Consider the following 17,778-nt stretch of genomic DNA (forward strand, 5'->3'; position numbering starts at 1 on the left):
TCTCTGTCACAACTCAATTCTGTCCTCTTGGCATGAGAGCAGTCATAAACAATAGTGAGCAAATAGGTGCGGATGTACTCCCCCCCCCAAATTACTTATAAAATCAGGCTGTGGTTAAATTGGGTCCGTAGGTCACAAGTTGCCAATCCCAGATCTAAAGCATTAATATTAAAATATTCAGATGCTCATAAGAATGTGAGAATTGCTCCACCTTGAAAGGGTCTTATCTTCCCACATCCCTAAGGCCCTGCCTAGGAATCTACCGGATATACCTACAGTGTCCTCATAGCCTGAGCTTCCTTTAGCTGAACACTGAGATTCTACCACCCATGAATATGCCCACAGATTCATAAGAATCAACTCAATAAAATTGGTCAAATAGTTAAACAGAACAAGGTTCTTCCCTGAAATATCTTTAGTTGGAGTGAAAACATCAGACCTTTACCTTTCAAGCACAGTAATGTATGTGGCCATTGAGGACATTGATTAGTGTTATTTGGAGGATAATACTTTTTGTTTCTCTAACTTTCCTGGAATAAATTTTTCCATGAATACCTCAGAATTTTGAGTTTTTGAGTTTCTTCCTCTCTCCCATGTGCCACTCTCACCCCATGGCACCAATAACACCACCGGCGGATTTAGTTTAGGTGTTTGTTTCTAAATAAGAAGCAGTGATTATGAGTTTTAAAAACTCAACATGACTTTTTTTTGGTGCTATCCAGTCTGCCCCTGTGATGAAACCCCATGAAACAATTGTTGGTACTGCCTGCCAACAAAGTATAGGCTTGCTTACAGACCCATATGCCCTCTAACTCACTCCTTTGATATGTTAGTGTTGAAGATGCGGGCTCACAGAACAACGTATTTGTGTTATTCTAAGGAACGTTTTTATGGATCATTATGATGACATACATTATTCCCAAATACTTACTTTTGTTTATTAGGAGCCACAGGGATCTATCAGTGGCCATTACTAATTGACCCTCTGCTAAGAATAGTCCAGTGGAACAATTTTTTGTGTATATATGGTTCCAAAAGACTAGTAAGGGATGTATAATGGAACAGGTTATATATTGTTTTTGGAATGTCAGTTTACCATTTCCTTTTCTTTCCCCCCCTTTTTTTTAGCTGCTGATGGCAATTAAATTTACGGGATAGGGAGTGTATTTGCAACACCCTCTTTCCTGATTTAAAGGCATAGTTTGGGATTATCAATAATGTCAGTAAAGGTCAACAGTATTTGCATGCTATCTGCATGCAACTCTCTGCAGGGATAGGCCATCCGAAAATGGAGAAGAGATAGTCCCTTCAAACCTACCTAATGATGGCCTAGAGGGATGTGGGTAGAAAGAGTGTGATTTGGACCTGTAGGTGCTGGAACACTACCCATGCCACAGTATCAGATCCTGGCACCCTCCTCATTTAGTAGATTTGGGGAAGGGGAGGGGCAAGAGCTAAAAGTGCACACTATCTGTCCACTCAGCGAGTATCTTCAGAATATTAGCATGCCTCCTCAAAATTCTGCCCCAGAGGACAAAGTCCACATGCTCTGTTGATCACTGCTGCAGGCTGAAGAGTTGTTTTATATCTGATTTGAATTCACAATGCTGAGGAACTGGCTCAGAGACAGACAGCTCCTTATAAGAACGCATGCTGTGCTGTAACTGCTGAAATGACACTATGCGCTCCTTTTCATTGTATAGCTGCATAAGCAATTCATAAGGAGATGCTAACTTATCAGAAATAGCAGGTCGCTACATTTCCTACTTCTGATTTTTTAGAGATGAACTAAGAATCTACCACAAGCCTGGCATTTTGTTAAGCTGAGATATAAAGTGACCTCAGTCTCTAAATTAACAATGTGATGTTAAAGCCCAAATTCATCATAAAGTAACTGCTGTCCCATAATTTCAAATTCAAGGCTAACTTCCTGTATCAAAGCTAGCACAGACTCAAAATGATGAAAACTGTACTGCTGTGCAGCCAGAAGTTAAAATCTAAGTACCACATAGGCACCTTGGGGAATCAACAAAGTATACCCTTGTCTTTGATAACTCTTTAATATAATTGGATTAACAATTTATACACATAAAAATAATAAAAGAGTAACAGTAAAGTTTAATAATAATATGTATAAGGCAGAGTGACAATCTGTATGTACAAATCAGACTAAATATAATAGTACCCAAATAATTCAATTTAAGGAAACAATCTTTGTTCCATGGGTATATTAGCAGTTACCAGAAAAAGTGAAACAATAGTATGGAGTGTAGGTATTTTTATTACCTCTGTTAAGCATACAATAAAGATTATATGACTTACACATAGCTTTTGAAAAAATAAGATATGTATTTCCATATTTATATATACATATATATATATATATATATATATATATTATTTGAATGTTTCTATTACCTAACCCAGCAATTTTCAGTTGGTCTGTTACAAGAGGCACACTGGTGTGCCACAAGAATTCTTAAAACATGTAATATCTGACTATTTACTCAGGGGCACTGACTTCTTTTCCCTTAGATTGTCAAATAAAAAATGACAACAGCCAACACAACAATACCAGTCCAGGGTGAATGAATCAAAATTAAACCTATTTTTTGTCAGATCAGCAAAAAATGTATTTTTTGGTGTGCCGCAGAATTTTACTAATTAGTTTATCTGTGCCATGAGATGAAAAAGATTTAAAATTGCTGAGTTAACTCAACACCCAGATAGTCAATCATAGGAAAACAAATTTTAATATAAGGAAGTATTTATTTGAAGTAGAATCTGTCTCTGGAGAGAGATGACAGTATAAAAGAATATTCAGTCTACATTTAAGCATGTCTCTCAATATTTACTTTCTCTTTAATATTTCATTAAACCTAGAAGCAAAAAGAAAGACAAAAAAAGACTACAGAACAATATAACTACTTCTTGTGGTTTGGAATCTCATGAGAGAATAAACCTACCTGTAAATAGGCAGAGATGATGCACAGATAAATCACCTTTGTCAAGTTTCTACCCTGCATTGAAAATGATAGAGAACTGAAAAAATTCTAGAGGCATAGGCCCAGAAAAATCTTTTCTTTAGCTATCTACTTCTCTAGATCCTTGGGTGTCATTTTCTTTCTTTTTTTCTTTCTTTTTCTTTTCTTTTTTTAGGTTAGAGGAGGGGAGATAGTGAGGCAGACTCCTGCATGTGCCCTGACTGGGATCTACCTGGCAATCCCATCGGGCTGATGCTTGAGTATCGAGCTATTTTTAGCACTTGAGGATGACCCACTTGGATCAACGGAGCTATCCTCAGTGCCTGAGGCCATGCTCAAACCAATGGAGCCACTGGCTGTGGGAGGGGAAGAGGGAGAAAAAGGGGAAGGGGAAGAAGAAGATGGTCGTTTCTCCTGTGTACCCACACCAAGAATCAAATCCAGGATATCCATACACTGGGCCAATGCTCTATCCACTGAGCCAGTGTCCTTTTCTATTCTAATAGGAGTTAAGAATTACTTTTTATTTTAGAAGAGTGTATGTCATCATAAACAAAATTACCAAAAATTTAAAATCTTATATATTAGAAATAAAAAATACTTCCAAAAGATCAATAAAGACCTTATTTAATATAATTCCTGTAACTGTCCCATAAAATATATTTTCTCCTCTTAGTTTCCCATTTATTCTTATTTACAAATACAAGGATTAATATATTTTAAATTAATTCTTAGACATTTAATGTTTCTACTGCGATATGGTCGATTCAGTGATCTTCTAAAAGTTCTCATATTGGGAGAATCGCTTTTATTATTTTCTCTATATATAAAATTCAAAATAAAAACCAGGAAACATAGGAGAATACTCATGGGAAAGACTTTTTAAAAGCTGTACATTAGTTGTGAAAATTTATATTGAGTTTTTTTTTAAGGTCAATGTTTTCACGTTGTATGTTACTAATGTAATATTCTCTGGAGTCTCTCAGTATGCACCTTTAAGTACTTCAGTTCAAGGGAGGATAGCAACAACTTCTCTTGGTGATTTTGCTACCCAATAGTCTCTATCTGGCTTCTTATGGTCTCTCCCATCCTATGATTACTTCTTGGGGGCCCTTGTTGACCTCCCAATGGCCTAAAGTATTTAACCCATTCACTTCTGTTATTTTCAGCTGTCATTATGTTCCCATACTTAGTTTCTCTGCCTCCAGAACTGGTTAAGGGATGAGCTCCTCTTCTCTCACAGTTCCTATTGAAACAAGCTTATAGATCCCCCTGCGCGTGCACACACATTTTATGAATAACTAGTTCTCTCAATAAGGAAAATAAAAGGGGTAGATGTCAAACACTGAAGAAGCTGCACTTTTTCCCTTAGGAAACCTTAAAATATCTCAGTTGATGGATCTAATACATACTTATATTGAATTATTATGTTTTCAACAGCCCCCTTTTTCCTCCTACAAATCACACCTTCTGGTCTTTACTCATACAAAACTCCAAAGCTTCTAGTAACTCCTGTTGTTAATGAAACATAGACCTGCTAATCTCTTTCCATTTACTACCTTCTAGTCCCTTTGGACAATTCTAGACTATATGCTGAGGAAAACTTTGAGGTTCTTCCACTCCCTGGGTTCCATCATTGGGGATGGAAATACACAGTGAACACACAGGATGGAATGGAAGTATGACAGGGCCCGTAGCAGTACCCTCACAGGTCTGGAAATTTGCTATGAAGGCCTGGGATAATCTCAAATAAAAGTCAGCTGATAAAATTTTCCAAGTCAGAAAGTTCTTAGGTTGTACAATTGAAAACCTTAAGGTTATTTCTTTTAATATTTCAGCCTTTCCAAATGAGCTGGGGTTTGATGACTGATTTTCAGAAGTTAGCAACGACTATATGATTATTAGCATTCATTAGGTCAACTACATTGCGCACTCCATAAAAACTGCCACTGAGTTTTAATACTCCATTAGCCTGGTCATCAGAATGGCTATATTTGAAAAGAAGGCATGAAAATTTGGATAGTTTAATAATAGGTAGAAAGAACCAGATTGAAATTCTTTTCCATACACCTTGATCTTTATAACTTAGTCATTTTTTTCTTTTGACCCTAAAGGTAATTAACCAAAACTGACCATCCTGAGGTGGTGGTCTCCCTTATATCTACTAGAGTAAATAACCATCCCTATTTTGCCTGGGGCTAAGTGGGTTTCCTGAATGTGGGACTTTATGGGCTAAAACTGGGAAGTTCTCAGGCAAACTAGGACAAGTTGGTCACCATTAGAAGAATGTGAACAATTACCAAAACCCAGGTGCCAAAGATATGCAAATAGAAAATATGAGAGTTAAAAGGTAATGGAAAGAGAGTAGGAATGAGTATATATCACCCTAAATGATCATAAGTGGCAAGGATGAACAACTATTAGCTCTAAACCATAGTCCCACATGACTAGATAATACTGTTGAAACCTCTATCTGGGTCTGCTCTATCAAGAGAAGTTAACAGCTTGCATGAACCTAGAGCTTTCAGTAGAAATCCCTAGGACAGCAGTCACTGCCCAGAGCTTACTCATGAGCACAGAAATTCCCAGACCAAATCAGAAGAAAAGGATATACCTGAGATTCCCACACGGAGGAACGCCTTTGTCAGAAGGTGCTCCGATTGGAAGAACATAAAAAGATCCCTGTTTTGATGAAGCATCAAGTTGACTACTGTAGATAAAACCCATTCAGAGAAATGATAAAATATTTAAGAATATCAAAAGTAAGTAGCTATGAGGGAATTATCTTGTTAACATGAAGCATCTTAATATTCATGTTGATGAATTAAAAAAATATTACCCCATGATGTAAGAGTTTTATAAAAAGATTTTCACTACCAAAAGTACAGAGTGGGTTTGCTTCTGCCCAGAGCATCTGAGCAGAATGAGGAAAGAGATCATGTTATTTCTGATTTGGAAAATGAATCAGTTTTATTTGACAATCTGCCATCACAGACTGACTTCTATAATCATCATTATTACCTTTTTCTATAGCAAAATCAGCTTGAGTTGGTATTATTTTTTCCCAGAATGAATAATTTAAACAAAAATTTCAACCAAGTCAGTTTGGCATGGCGAAGTCTTCTTTCTTTGTTCACTCTGTTACCACTCCTAATAGAACTGAGTGGTTTATTTTTCACCAAGGTATGCACAGCCTGGTTTACTTAGACACAAACACTGCACCAAATCAGGGGGAAGGGTGAGGGGGAAATGTAGAGGACCTCATATGCCAGAATGGGTGATAAGTAACTCTTATGCATGGCATTTCTGTAGGATTACCGAGTGAACATTTTTCTGAGACAACAGTGGAATGATTCACGGTTGGCATATAGTGAGTACCCTGATGATTCCCTGGACTTGGACCCATCGATGTTGGACTCCATTTGGAAACCAGATTTGTTCTTTGCCAATGAGAAAGGTGCCAACTTCCACGATGTCACCACAGACAACAAGTTGCTTCGGATTTCAAAAAATGGCAAAGTGCTTTACAGTATCAGGTAAGCTTCCTTTGACTGTACCTGTTCACGTCTCCATTTTTCTGCTGGCCTAGTGCTGCCTAATTCTGCATGACAAGATGTAAGTGAATATTCGCCTTCTGTGGTCTCTTGTTTATCATTTGAATCTTAAAGTTGGTGATAGTGTCAAAGGTTCCCATGGTTTCAGAAGTGTCATTCTCTAAAACAAAAACATATTTGGTAGGATGGTGGACGGGTGATGGTGTTGTGTAAATACTTGCACAAAATGCTGTGATTGATTCAATAAAGGAAATAGAGGCCCTTTCATTAAATTTCCATTGAACATAATGTACAAAGTCTCATTTCAAATAATTCTGTCTTTCTGTAACATTTAACACCCCCCCACACACACACACATACAAATTCAACTGCTCAGCATGGTCACTGACAGCATACTTTGGGCTTGGTGAGTAGAAAACTAGTTCTAATCCCAGCCTTGCTTCTAATTAAACATGTGAACTTGATCTCTGAACTTTTCTTGGGATTGAGCTTGGGATAGACAATTCCTAAACTCCATTTTTGTTTTTATATTTGAATATGATCTCTGGAATCTATATCACCCCAGGCTCAAAATAATCTCTCTTTTCTGAATTCTAGTAACAATTTCTCTGTGAATCTGTAAAGCTTTTATTTCTCATACCTCATATTTTGACTATTTGTGTATACAAATATAGCATAAGAACATGGATTTTTCAGAAAAAAAAATCTAAAATCAAACCAAGCTTTGTTAGTTACTAAATAACGTAACCCATAACTCTCAGTTACCTTAACTGTAAAATGGGAAACACCATACAGTATTTATTTCTGACTATTCTTGTGACACTGGATGATATAGAACACAGATATATATATAGTAAAGGGTCAGATAGTAAGTATTTTAGCTTTGCAGGCCAGACTGTTTCATTTGCTTCACAGCTATTTTGTGCCACTGTAGCAATGGGGTGTGGCTGTATTTCCATAAAACTTTATGCACAAAAAGTGGCAGTGGATCAGATTTGACCCTTTGGCCATAGTTTGCTGTCCCCTGGTATAGAGCACATAAAAAAAACTTGCTACAGAACACGACACAGAGGATGTAATGAATAAATAATGGCTGCCTGTACCTTAAAGTTAATATTCTTTTGAATCAGTAAGCTCTTTAATGCCAAGATATTTTCATATCATATTTCATTTTGCATCTTCTGTATCCCTCTAAAGGCCCTAGACAATGTATTGTATATTAGATATACAATGTAATATCTAATACATTGAATAAGTATGAACTCTTTCAAATCCTTTATAAAGTTCTCCCTTTTGCTCCAATATTATTACCCCAAAACTGTGGACAGCTAGTGTATTTGTGATTACTTCTCTGAAGTTTACTGACTCACCACCATAAAAACCTCATTTCACACCTCTATTTACAACTTAGGTCTATACTGTACATTCCATTCTTAATCTAGTACTTTCACAGCTTGCTAATGGCTGACAGCTTTGATGTCTCATGGAACAAGAGGCTGTTCATTTGTAAAAAGTAGCAAAGTCGCTGCTTGCACAAAGAACCAGGAGATTCCCTTGTTTTATTGTTAAAAAAACTTTTGACTTTTACTTTTCTAAAAATTTTTAGGAAAACCGATGTTTCACATGGCCATAAATTTGGTGTAAGATGCAGTATTGGGCACAAGCTAAGCGGATGTGACCTGATGAAATGGGACATATGTAGAGCACGGTACAGGGAAGGAGAGTTATAAAAAGCAGCACGGGGCATCAGCTGCTCCAGCTAACCCTCTGGGCTTTGGGTGGCATTGGCTGTAGTAAATACCTGGCATCTTGCACTGCTGAAGCAAACCTGGCTTTTTTTCTTTTGTTCCATGAAGGCGTTTCTATTCCAGAACCATGAGGAATATAATGTTCCCCAAACCTAGATCTATAGGCAATTCTTCTGTCTCCAGTTCTCATTGTAGCATATTACAGGCTCTGCAATACCCTAACAATTGTTTTAGATTGAATGGAGTCTGTCCCGTGGTAGGCTGCTTTAGCTTTTCCTTCACTGTTGGTATTCTATGAAATTAGAAGGAAAAAAAATTGTTGGGGTAAGAGAAGTGGACACATCATTTTAGAACACAGTTCTTGGCAGATTTGCATGGCAGGAATCCAATTATTTGCCTAGAAGGATTTGCAGTGAGCCAGATAGTATGCTGGGCCTAGGGACCTGGAGTTGAGTCAGATGTGGTACCTGTCTTGGAAGGGATCCAGTCTAACAAGGCAGGCAGACATAAGATAAATAATAAGAACAGAAAACAAGGAAAAGTGGCTCTAAATTTGCGAGTGAATTGTGTTACTAAAATACTGTTAGAATCTGGTTGCTGGCATCCATACTCTTATTTACTTGAGTCACTCGCTGGACTCAATTTAACTAGAGGGCATGGTATAATTAGGGGTAATACATGCCAAGGTGCATATGCCCAGGCCCAACCCAAGTTGAAGGCCAAGTGGGTTGCAGTTTCTGGTTTCTTAAACATGCTAGAAAGTCCCTGCTAACATTCCATTAGGAGGGATGTTCCCACTACTCTCAGTTTTACAATGCATATATCCCTAGGAGAGGAAATTTGTTGTCCTAAATTCATACTAGGCTGTAAAGAGCTGATATTAAAATTTATTTCTGATAGTATGCCTGATGTCCACAAAGAATAGTAAGAATTAGCATTTTGGATACCTGAGCAGAGAAATCAGATAGAACAAAGAGAGTTAAGAAAGATTCAAGGAAGGGATACAACAGAAGTACCAAAGATAAACTCATATAAACTAATGAATTATCTCCATCCTACACATTTAAATACTTTCTTAAACATTTGTCCACATAAAAAGTATATTCTGTGCTAGCCAACGGGCTCAGCAGTAGACCGTTGGCCCAGCATGTGGAAATCCCAGGTTCGATTTCCAGTCAGGGCACACAGGAGAAGCAACCATCTGCTTCTCCACCCCACCACCTCCTTCTTCTCCTCCCCCCACCCTCTCTCTCTCTCATTCCCACAGCCATGGCTCTGATTGAGCAAGTTGCCTCTGGGCACTGAAGATGGCTCCATGGCCTCACCTCAGGCACTAAAATAGCTCGGTTGCTGGGCAATGAAGCAGCGGCTCCAGATGGGCAGAGCATCACCCAGTAGGGGGCTTGCCGGGTGGACCCCAGTCAGGGCATATGCGGGAGTCTGTCTCTGACTCCCTGACTTTCAGTAATAATAAAAAACGTCTGTGGTGATGTTTTCTGGTTGCATATTCCTGAAACTTAAAGCAAATGGATGACAGCATTATACCCAGGCACAATTCCATGCTTAAAGCTTTGTAGGAGCAGAGGTAGAACTAACTCTGCATGGAAACAAAAGCCCAAAGATTTGCTGGCCAAACAAAACACAAAGAGGTCAATGTAGTCCATTGACTTCATAAGAAGCAAAGACAAAGTTCATGCCTGACCAGTGTTGGTGCAGTGGTTAAAGTGTGGACCCAGAACGGTGGGGTCACTGGTTCAAAGACCCAACCACGGTTCTGAGTTTGGGCTCGTCAGCGTAGGGTCACTGGCTTGACCAGAGGAATCATCCACACAATCCCAAAGCTCACTAGCTTGAGCACAAAAGGTCTCTGGCATGAGAAACCCAAGGTTGCTGGCTTGAGCAAGGGGATACTGGCTCAGTCCCAGTCAAGGCACATATGAGAAACACTGCACAACTAAAGTGAAAGGAACTACAAGTTGATGCTTCTCACCTCCTCTCAACCTTCATCTCCCTCACTCTCTCAAAAAAAAAATAAAGATTTTATATTTCTTAAAAAAAAAAGAGGACACTACACCAGAATTCCATAAGTGTTTTATAGATTAAAACTTGGGTACCTAAGTAAAATTCGAAAACATCTTTCAAATAGGAACCAAACGTCTTAGCTCAGTTACAAAGTTTCTATCCAGTGATGCAGGGTAGTCTTTGTTGATGAACAAGTATCAAATCTATTTCTGTTCATTCCTCTTCTGATTTCTCCTTTAATATTCACTTCCCTAATATGTTTGATCTTATTCTGTGTTTTTTTTTTAGTTTTTGTTGACCAGTTTCACTAAGTAATGATTATCCCTGACCAAAGTGTAAATAAGTACACACATCTTGCTCTGCATACCCTCAGAGACAAATTCTGAATCCATATTACTTAAAAATGCCTAGCTCCATAGTGGAATAATGAGGTGAACCTTGAGTCTTGTATATATTATTGCTCAAACAATATTTGTTGAATTGAATACTATAAATTGCAGTAAAAGTTAAGGCATCATGCCATATGGTGCGCAATACAAAAAACAGAGAAGGTGAGCATTTTGGAATGCAGCTTGTCTCACACGTCCACAATGTCTTTGCTAATATTTGTTTTTTCCTTTACTTCCTACGGCTTCTAAGAATTTTCTGCCAGACTTCTGTCTTTTATAGAAACATAAAGTTTTTTTTTTTTTATTTGAAAGTATTACCTTGCAAAATAGCTAATCTAACACCTTTGTTTTACTGATTAGGAAGTGACTTCCTTCAGAAATTAGGAGAGCTAAATTACTGGAGCCTATAAAAAGGAAAGTTAGGGCAAGAAGCGAAGTTTTTGACTTCTATTTCAGTGCTATCATCTCCCAACCCATATTAACTCTTTATTTACTTCAACTCAAGTCCAAAGACACAAACAAATAGAATTCCAAGACATGTCACTTTGGAACCAACCTTTTTGCCACTATTTTTAAAGGACTATTGGAGGAAGAAGGTAAGATTTAGAATGAGAACATAAAGTATCTTCAAATTTTGCAAATGTGTGAACAGACTGTTTAAACTCAATGTGCAATAATTGATATTCAACTAGGAAAATATATTTAATAGTTTTATATAGCATATATAGCTTATATAGCAAATTTTGCTATCCAAGGGGTCAAAGGGATGAAAGGACTCATTAAGTCAACTTCCTACATTCAGTCAATCTGTTAAAAACTTTTTAAAACCTTGAAAGAAGATTTTATATTCTTTCTTTGGGTTCTATAACAATAATGTTACTCTAACATTGTGCAGAAATTCTTCCTTATCATAAATCACATTTAGTACTACTTAAATTAGTCATTTTCCTACATTTGTTTATGTGATAAAAAATGGCTACCATTTTTGGAAAGATGCAGGGATTTGCTTTCCTTTCATGCAAATTTGTCCCCCAGAATTAGTGGGCATGTTTGGTTACTGCGTGTTCCACTTCAGCACCAAGGTGTTCTTCATCTTGCAATTTTCAGTTTGTAGTATAGTTTGGGTCCCCTACTCTGAACCTTATGATATTGAATGTTATCCTGGTTACTTCTGATACTATAGTAGACATAGGTTTAAAAGTCAAATGTATCTGAGTTTGAGTATCTGGCCTCAAAACTAGCTGTGTGACTTAGAGAAATTTCTCATCTCTCTAAACCTCCATTTCCTCAGCTTTGAAAAAGAGATGATTTTGTTAATAGCATTAGTAGAATACAATATATGTTATGTAGGTAGATAGTCAAAAGTGGCATTGCCATATATATCTAGGACCCCTTGGTATTACCAAGACAGATTCCTACAAACTCCAGAAATGAAGGACTGGACTGACCCCCTCCTTGAGGGGTGCTTAATCTGAGGGCTGGATGAAAATTCCAGGGGGTCCTTAAATCTCTCTAAAATTGTATGCATATTTGCTTATCAGGTTATTTAAACTCTGTTTGTTTGTTTAGAGAAAAATATCCTTATCTTTCCTAAAGATGCTATAAAATTCCAACTGTTAACAATTGCTTCGAAGTTTACTCTATGCCTCTAGTATGTTTATGACAATGTTAAGGAATATTTTGCCTTCAGTGTCTTTTTATTTGACTGACTGGTACCTGGGGGCCTTGGCCACCCTCCAGCTGCAGGAAGTCCTCCAAACTGTAACTAATTATAGGCTTGCCCCTCCACAACAGTATCTCATATCTCCAAGGTATCTGCTACCCTCATCATGAAACCATCTGAACTGAAAAGTATTCCTTTATGACATTGGAGGTGATTTGCTTGTTAATCCCTTTGATTCCATTCATAATTTCAGTTATTGCTGATTCAGCCTTCCCAGTAGTATTTGAGTTTATAGCAAGCTCTTGGAGATCAACACGCCTTCTCTCTCGAATGATAGATTATAGGCACCACTGAGAGTAGGTGCAGTTTTCTAGACAGATATCCAGTGGTGCCCTCCAAATAATCATATCTAATGACCGACTCTACCTACACACATGTAAGGACAACTTTTCTCACATAGCCTCTCATCATTAACTCATCCTCGTCTGATGCAAGAATTCAAAGATTCTAACTTTAGTCATAACATGGTTTTTATAGCAGAGGAAAAAAGAACATTCTCTATTTAGATGTCAGAGCCAAAAATAAAATACACAGTGAACTAAACCCTGTTTAAATGTTACCAATGGTGATTATCTTACTCTCAGTTTTGATGAGACACGTAAGCTCAGATTTTCTGTTAAAAAGTGACTATAAAAAGCTGTGATTTTGTCTCTTCGTGCTTATTTGGACTATGTTTATCTTTATATCCTATAATCCAGGCAAAATTACATTCTCATTTTCCAACTGTATGTTCAAATCCTCATTAGTCTTGTGACTTGATTTAATGCAGTAATTAATGACTGTAACATAAGCACCCACATCAGAATTAAGCACCAAGGCTTCAGAGAAGTGGGAAATGCCGTGGAAACCACAGTGATTCCATTCTTCCTAGAGGCACGCAAGATTGGGAGGGTGGGAGGTGCTGGCACGCACACACGCTGGTGGATTCAGCAAGAGCTGCGCTAAATGGCATGGAGGGGGTATTTTTGGAGAGCACTTTTCAAAAAAAGGCATGGATGACAGTAGAAGTATTAAAGTCTAGAAAGTCTGTTCTATACATGACAGACTCTCAAAGTGCTGAAAAACTCTGTTCAGCTCCTGATTGGGTTCAGAAATACACATACACACACTCAAGGGCATAATCATGGTTCAAACACAACAGAGTAAGGGAAAAGAGGAAATTGTGCACAGAAATACATGGCAGCTGGCATGACCACCTGTCCTTGACTGTTTATCTGATTGAAGCAGCAATAGCGACCAGTAGATTTTCCTCCCTTTGGAGGTAACTTCCTACTGCATTAATAGTCATCGGAATTTGCTCTGAAAGTGATGGTACAAAGAATAGAATACCAAGGAGGTAGCTCAGGGCATCAGGGACTCTACGTGTCCATCATTACTGTATCCTCCAGGCTTACAGAACAGTTTCTCTAATCCCATCAGTTTATTCTTTTGAGTCTCAGTTTCCTTACCTATAAAATGAGTTTGAACCAGGAGATTAGATGAAGTCTAAGACTCCTTTTAGTGTTATCATAAGTCTATAACTTAAAATGATCTTCTCCTTCCCAAACCACAGGATTCCTCCTAGATGAGAAAATAAGGATCCCTCATATCCTTTAGATCTTAGGAGTCAGCAAGAGAAGGTTTTAAAGTTAAGGTGCCTATCTCAAACTGCTTGGCAATCTTTGAACCTTGCTCTCCCGAACCAAATATCCAACTACTGAGGAGAGGAACCTGGTTTTGGAGTGGGGTAGGGAAGATTAGACAATCTGTATTTTAAGAGGCAGCCTAATATTCAACATATAGTTTACACAGTGACAAGTACTGTATACTGAACTCCCTAGTGAGAAATTTTCCAGTTGCAAATAGATCCTTTGTACCCTCTGATTCAATCAGCAGGGTATCCATGATACACTGAATGTGTTCATGAATTATAGGTTTATATACTTTTACACAATAGTACGAAAATGGTTGGCTGGGACAATTATTACCTGGATATGGAAGCTCAAGGAAATGACATGGCAGATTTAAGCCAGCAGTTGAAGGGCTAATCTGCTGTTATTCATTTCCTGAGTTTTCTCCTGGCAGGAAGCCAAAGGAAATTCAGAGGTCCTGGTGAGCCTGCTCAACTTATGTTTACATGGGCTTCTCCCTGGTCCATAGTGCTGCTTTTGAAAGGCTCCCTAGATGGCATTAATCCCAAAATAAACACACATATTATCGTTGTGGCTCTTACGAGACATGAATTACTTTAGCACATTCTCATGGCATATAACCCTAAGGAAAGGTACTCCATTTTAAAATAGAAAAAAAAAGTACATCATCACTGCTCAGCTATACTTGCTTGAGGCATCTAAAATTACAAACCAACATCTATACTAAAGAGCATACAACATTTATTATTGGATAGTCGTCGAAAGACAGTGAAGGACATATATAATTATGTTAAGTTCCACTGGCAACACTCACTCTGAGCCAGCCCATCCCATATCTGATTGAGCATTCCTTTCAATGTATAACAAAACAAATGTTTTACCTGATATTTCATTTTAGTAGGGATATTTGGCTAAATCTGAGCAGTTAAGTGAAGGATAGAAAACACTAAGTGAGCTAGGAGGTTAAAGACAGTTGCTATGGCAGTAGGGTAGATGTCAGTTGCAAGATTTAAAAAGACTTGGATTCAAATTCAGTCCCCCCCTTTTTTTCAGTCTTACTAAGTGACCATGAGAAGTCACTTAATCATGCATTGATCTGCAGTTTTCCTCAGTTCCATATGCATAATAAATGTTCAATGGAGGTTGTAATCAGCCTGGCTTGGCTGTAGGATAAAGAGGGAAAGGAAATGGTGGAGACAGTTCTGTTCTTCCTAACCCATAAACATGGACATCCCCTTATTTGGTATCCATTACACTCAGACTCCACTCCCCTTCCATGCTTAGCCCCAAGCAGATGGGTTGCCTAGCCTTGAGTCTCATGTAGCTCAGAAAAGAAGTGACGAAGTACCTTCTTTCAGGTAACAGCTTGGGCCTCCTCTTCAGCGGCTTGATAAGGGTAAACTGAGGGATTGTGCCTAGTTTCAATGTGTTATCCAATCAAGGATGGACCATCCTACATCTGACCAGGACTCTGTTCTCTTTCAAAACTTTGGCCTGACCAGGCGCAGTGGATAGAGCGTCGGACTGGGATGTGGAGGACCCAGGTTTGAGACCCCAAGGTCACTAGATTGAGCGTATGCTCATCTGGTTTGAGCAAAGCTCACCAGCTTGAGTCCAGGGTCGCTGGCTCGAGCAAGGAGTCACTTGCTCTGCTGTAGCCCCCCAGTCAAGGCACATATGAGAAAGCAATCAATGAACAACTAAGGAACCTCAACAAAGAATTGAGGTTTCTCATTTCTCTCCCTTCCTGTCTGTCTGTCCCTATCTGTCCCTCTCTCTGTCTCTGCCACAAAAAAAACTTTGCCACAAGAAAAATGGCCACCTACTCTCTGCCAGTTACAATAGAAGTCTCAGTGCAGCAAAACCCCAGCAAAGTAATATAATCTTGCTCTCAGCTGGAGACAGAGACAGATAGGCAGGAAGGGAGAGAGATGAGAAGCATCAACTCACAGTTGCAGCACCATAGTTGCTCACTGATTGCCTTTACATATGTGCCTTGACTGGAGTGATACAGCCAAGCCAGTGACCTCAGGATCAAGCCAGTGACCATGGCATCATGTCTCTAATCCCACGCTCAATCCAGATGAGCCTGCACACAAGCTGGCGACCTCGAGGTGTTGAACTTGGGTCCTCAGAATCCCAGGCCAGTGTTCGGTCCACTGTGCCACTGCCTGGTCAAGCACTTTAGTTTTCTTAAAACCACATTTTATATGCACAGGTATATGTTCTCTCTGTTTTGCCAAAAGTAAAATGATTCCAAACAAAACATTAAGAAAATTGCAATACAGTGCTTTTCTCTCTTTCTTCGCTTCAACACCACTGTTAAATACCTGTGAACCTAGACACATAGTGACCATAGGGTGGACAAGTCAGTCCTGGTTATTTTAAAAGGCGAAAGATTTATACAATATGAAGAGAAACCAGAGTATAGTCCTGATTATTTTAACATTCAGTCTAATAACATTTTAGCTTCACAGATGCTTGCATGTATAAGTCATACTAGAAGTAAAATGACTTTCAAGTTTAAAATGTAACTAAGATGTAGGCAGTATTGGTTATTTGAATCTTTGTTAATTTGAGCTCTTTGTTCTGGTGGTGTTCAACACCTTTGAAACATTTTTCGTTCAGGAAATATCAAAGCATTTGGAAAAGTTATAGCTTCAGATATATCAGCTGTGCTCCAAGTTGAATCCTATCCATGGTTGGACTTAATTAACATGGGCATACCATATGCGAGCACATTTTCTGAAGGGAACAGGCACAGATGGGAGAAGATAATGTATTTTTGTCCTTCCTAGCTAGTATTGCTCAATGCATATGGGTATTTTCTGTGATGCTTTTATAATGTTTGGTAAACATGGACCTTCCTAGTCAGCGACTGACATGTCAGTCACGGGGGAGGGGTAGAGCAGCTGATGAATCAGCAGTGCTGCCATTCATTTCCAAATCCCAAGGTCAGTGGGGAAAAATAGGTCTTATATTTTCTAGTTTCGAATTAACAGAGTCGTACCATACAGCTTAGGACCAACCTGGGGTTTAGATTCAGCCTGAGACAATACTGAAAAAAATTTTATCTGGTGCCATTGTTACACTGTTCTGAACCCTGTCTTCCATCCAATGTTACCCTCCTGTTTGCTACTTTCAATATCAAAGTCTGTTCTTGGGGACATTGGTAGGGAATCTGGGAATCTATCAATTCATATACACAAAGGAGAATAACTAATAGTACTTGAAACACAATTCTCTCCCTACATTTGCATCTTAATAGTCATGGGAGCTTTAAGCTAAATGTCTATTATTTGATTATATATAGCAGCTAAGATTTGAAAGGTATTTGAGCAACGACTTGCATTGGGATACTTCTGGAACTCCAAATAATTAACACAGCATGAATTTTCAACCTTTACTTATGTGGAAAGCCTTCCCAGGTGCAGCCACATCTGTGCCTGCCCATGGGCCCAGCGAATGGCTCAGGGCTGGAGTGAGCAGGACTTGCTCTGTACTTTATATGATGAGGGACTTCAAACTGGTCACTTAATTAGAGGTTTCAGAACATGACTTTAAATTTTTTCATTTATTGTATGTCTAGCCAAACTTGGGTACTGTGGGTTTTGAATCAAGACTATCAAATGATTATTGAAAGTCATACTTCCTTGATAAATCCAATGGGCTCGCAGGATCCAGGTTTATAAGTGTAGATGATCTACATACCCACCCAATGTGAGTC

The 17,778-nt window shown here is 38.5% G+C and overlaps 1 protein-coding gene across 2 annotated transcripts in view; it reads left to right on the forward strand.

The window, feature by feature from the left end:
* GLRA2 (glycine receptor alpha 2) overlaps positions 1-17,778 on the forward strand; it is a 180,965-nt gene that overhangs the window by 47,174 nt on the left and 116,013 nt on the right. For both annotated transcript variants that reach the window (XM_066356230.1, XM_066356231.1), the window contains exon 4: positions 6,297-6,520. In XM_066356230.1, coding sequence (XP_066212327.1) covers positions 6,297-6,520 — 224 coding nt within the window. The remainder of the gene's footprint in view (positions 1-6,296; positions 6,521-17,778) is intronic.

The sequence above is a fragment of the Saccopteryx leptura genome, chromosome X (genome assembly GCF_036850995.1).
Source record: "Saccopteryx leptura isolate mSacLep1 chromosome X, mSacLep1_pri_phased_curated, whole genome shotgun sequence".
Taxonomy (NCBI): domain Eukaryota; kingdom Metazoa; phylum Chordata; class Mammalia; order Chiroptera; family Emballonuridae; genus Saccopteryx; species Saccopteryx leptura.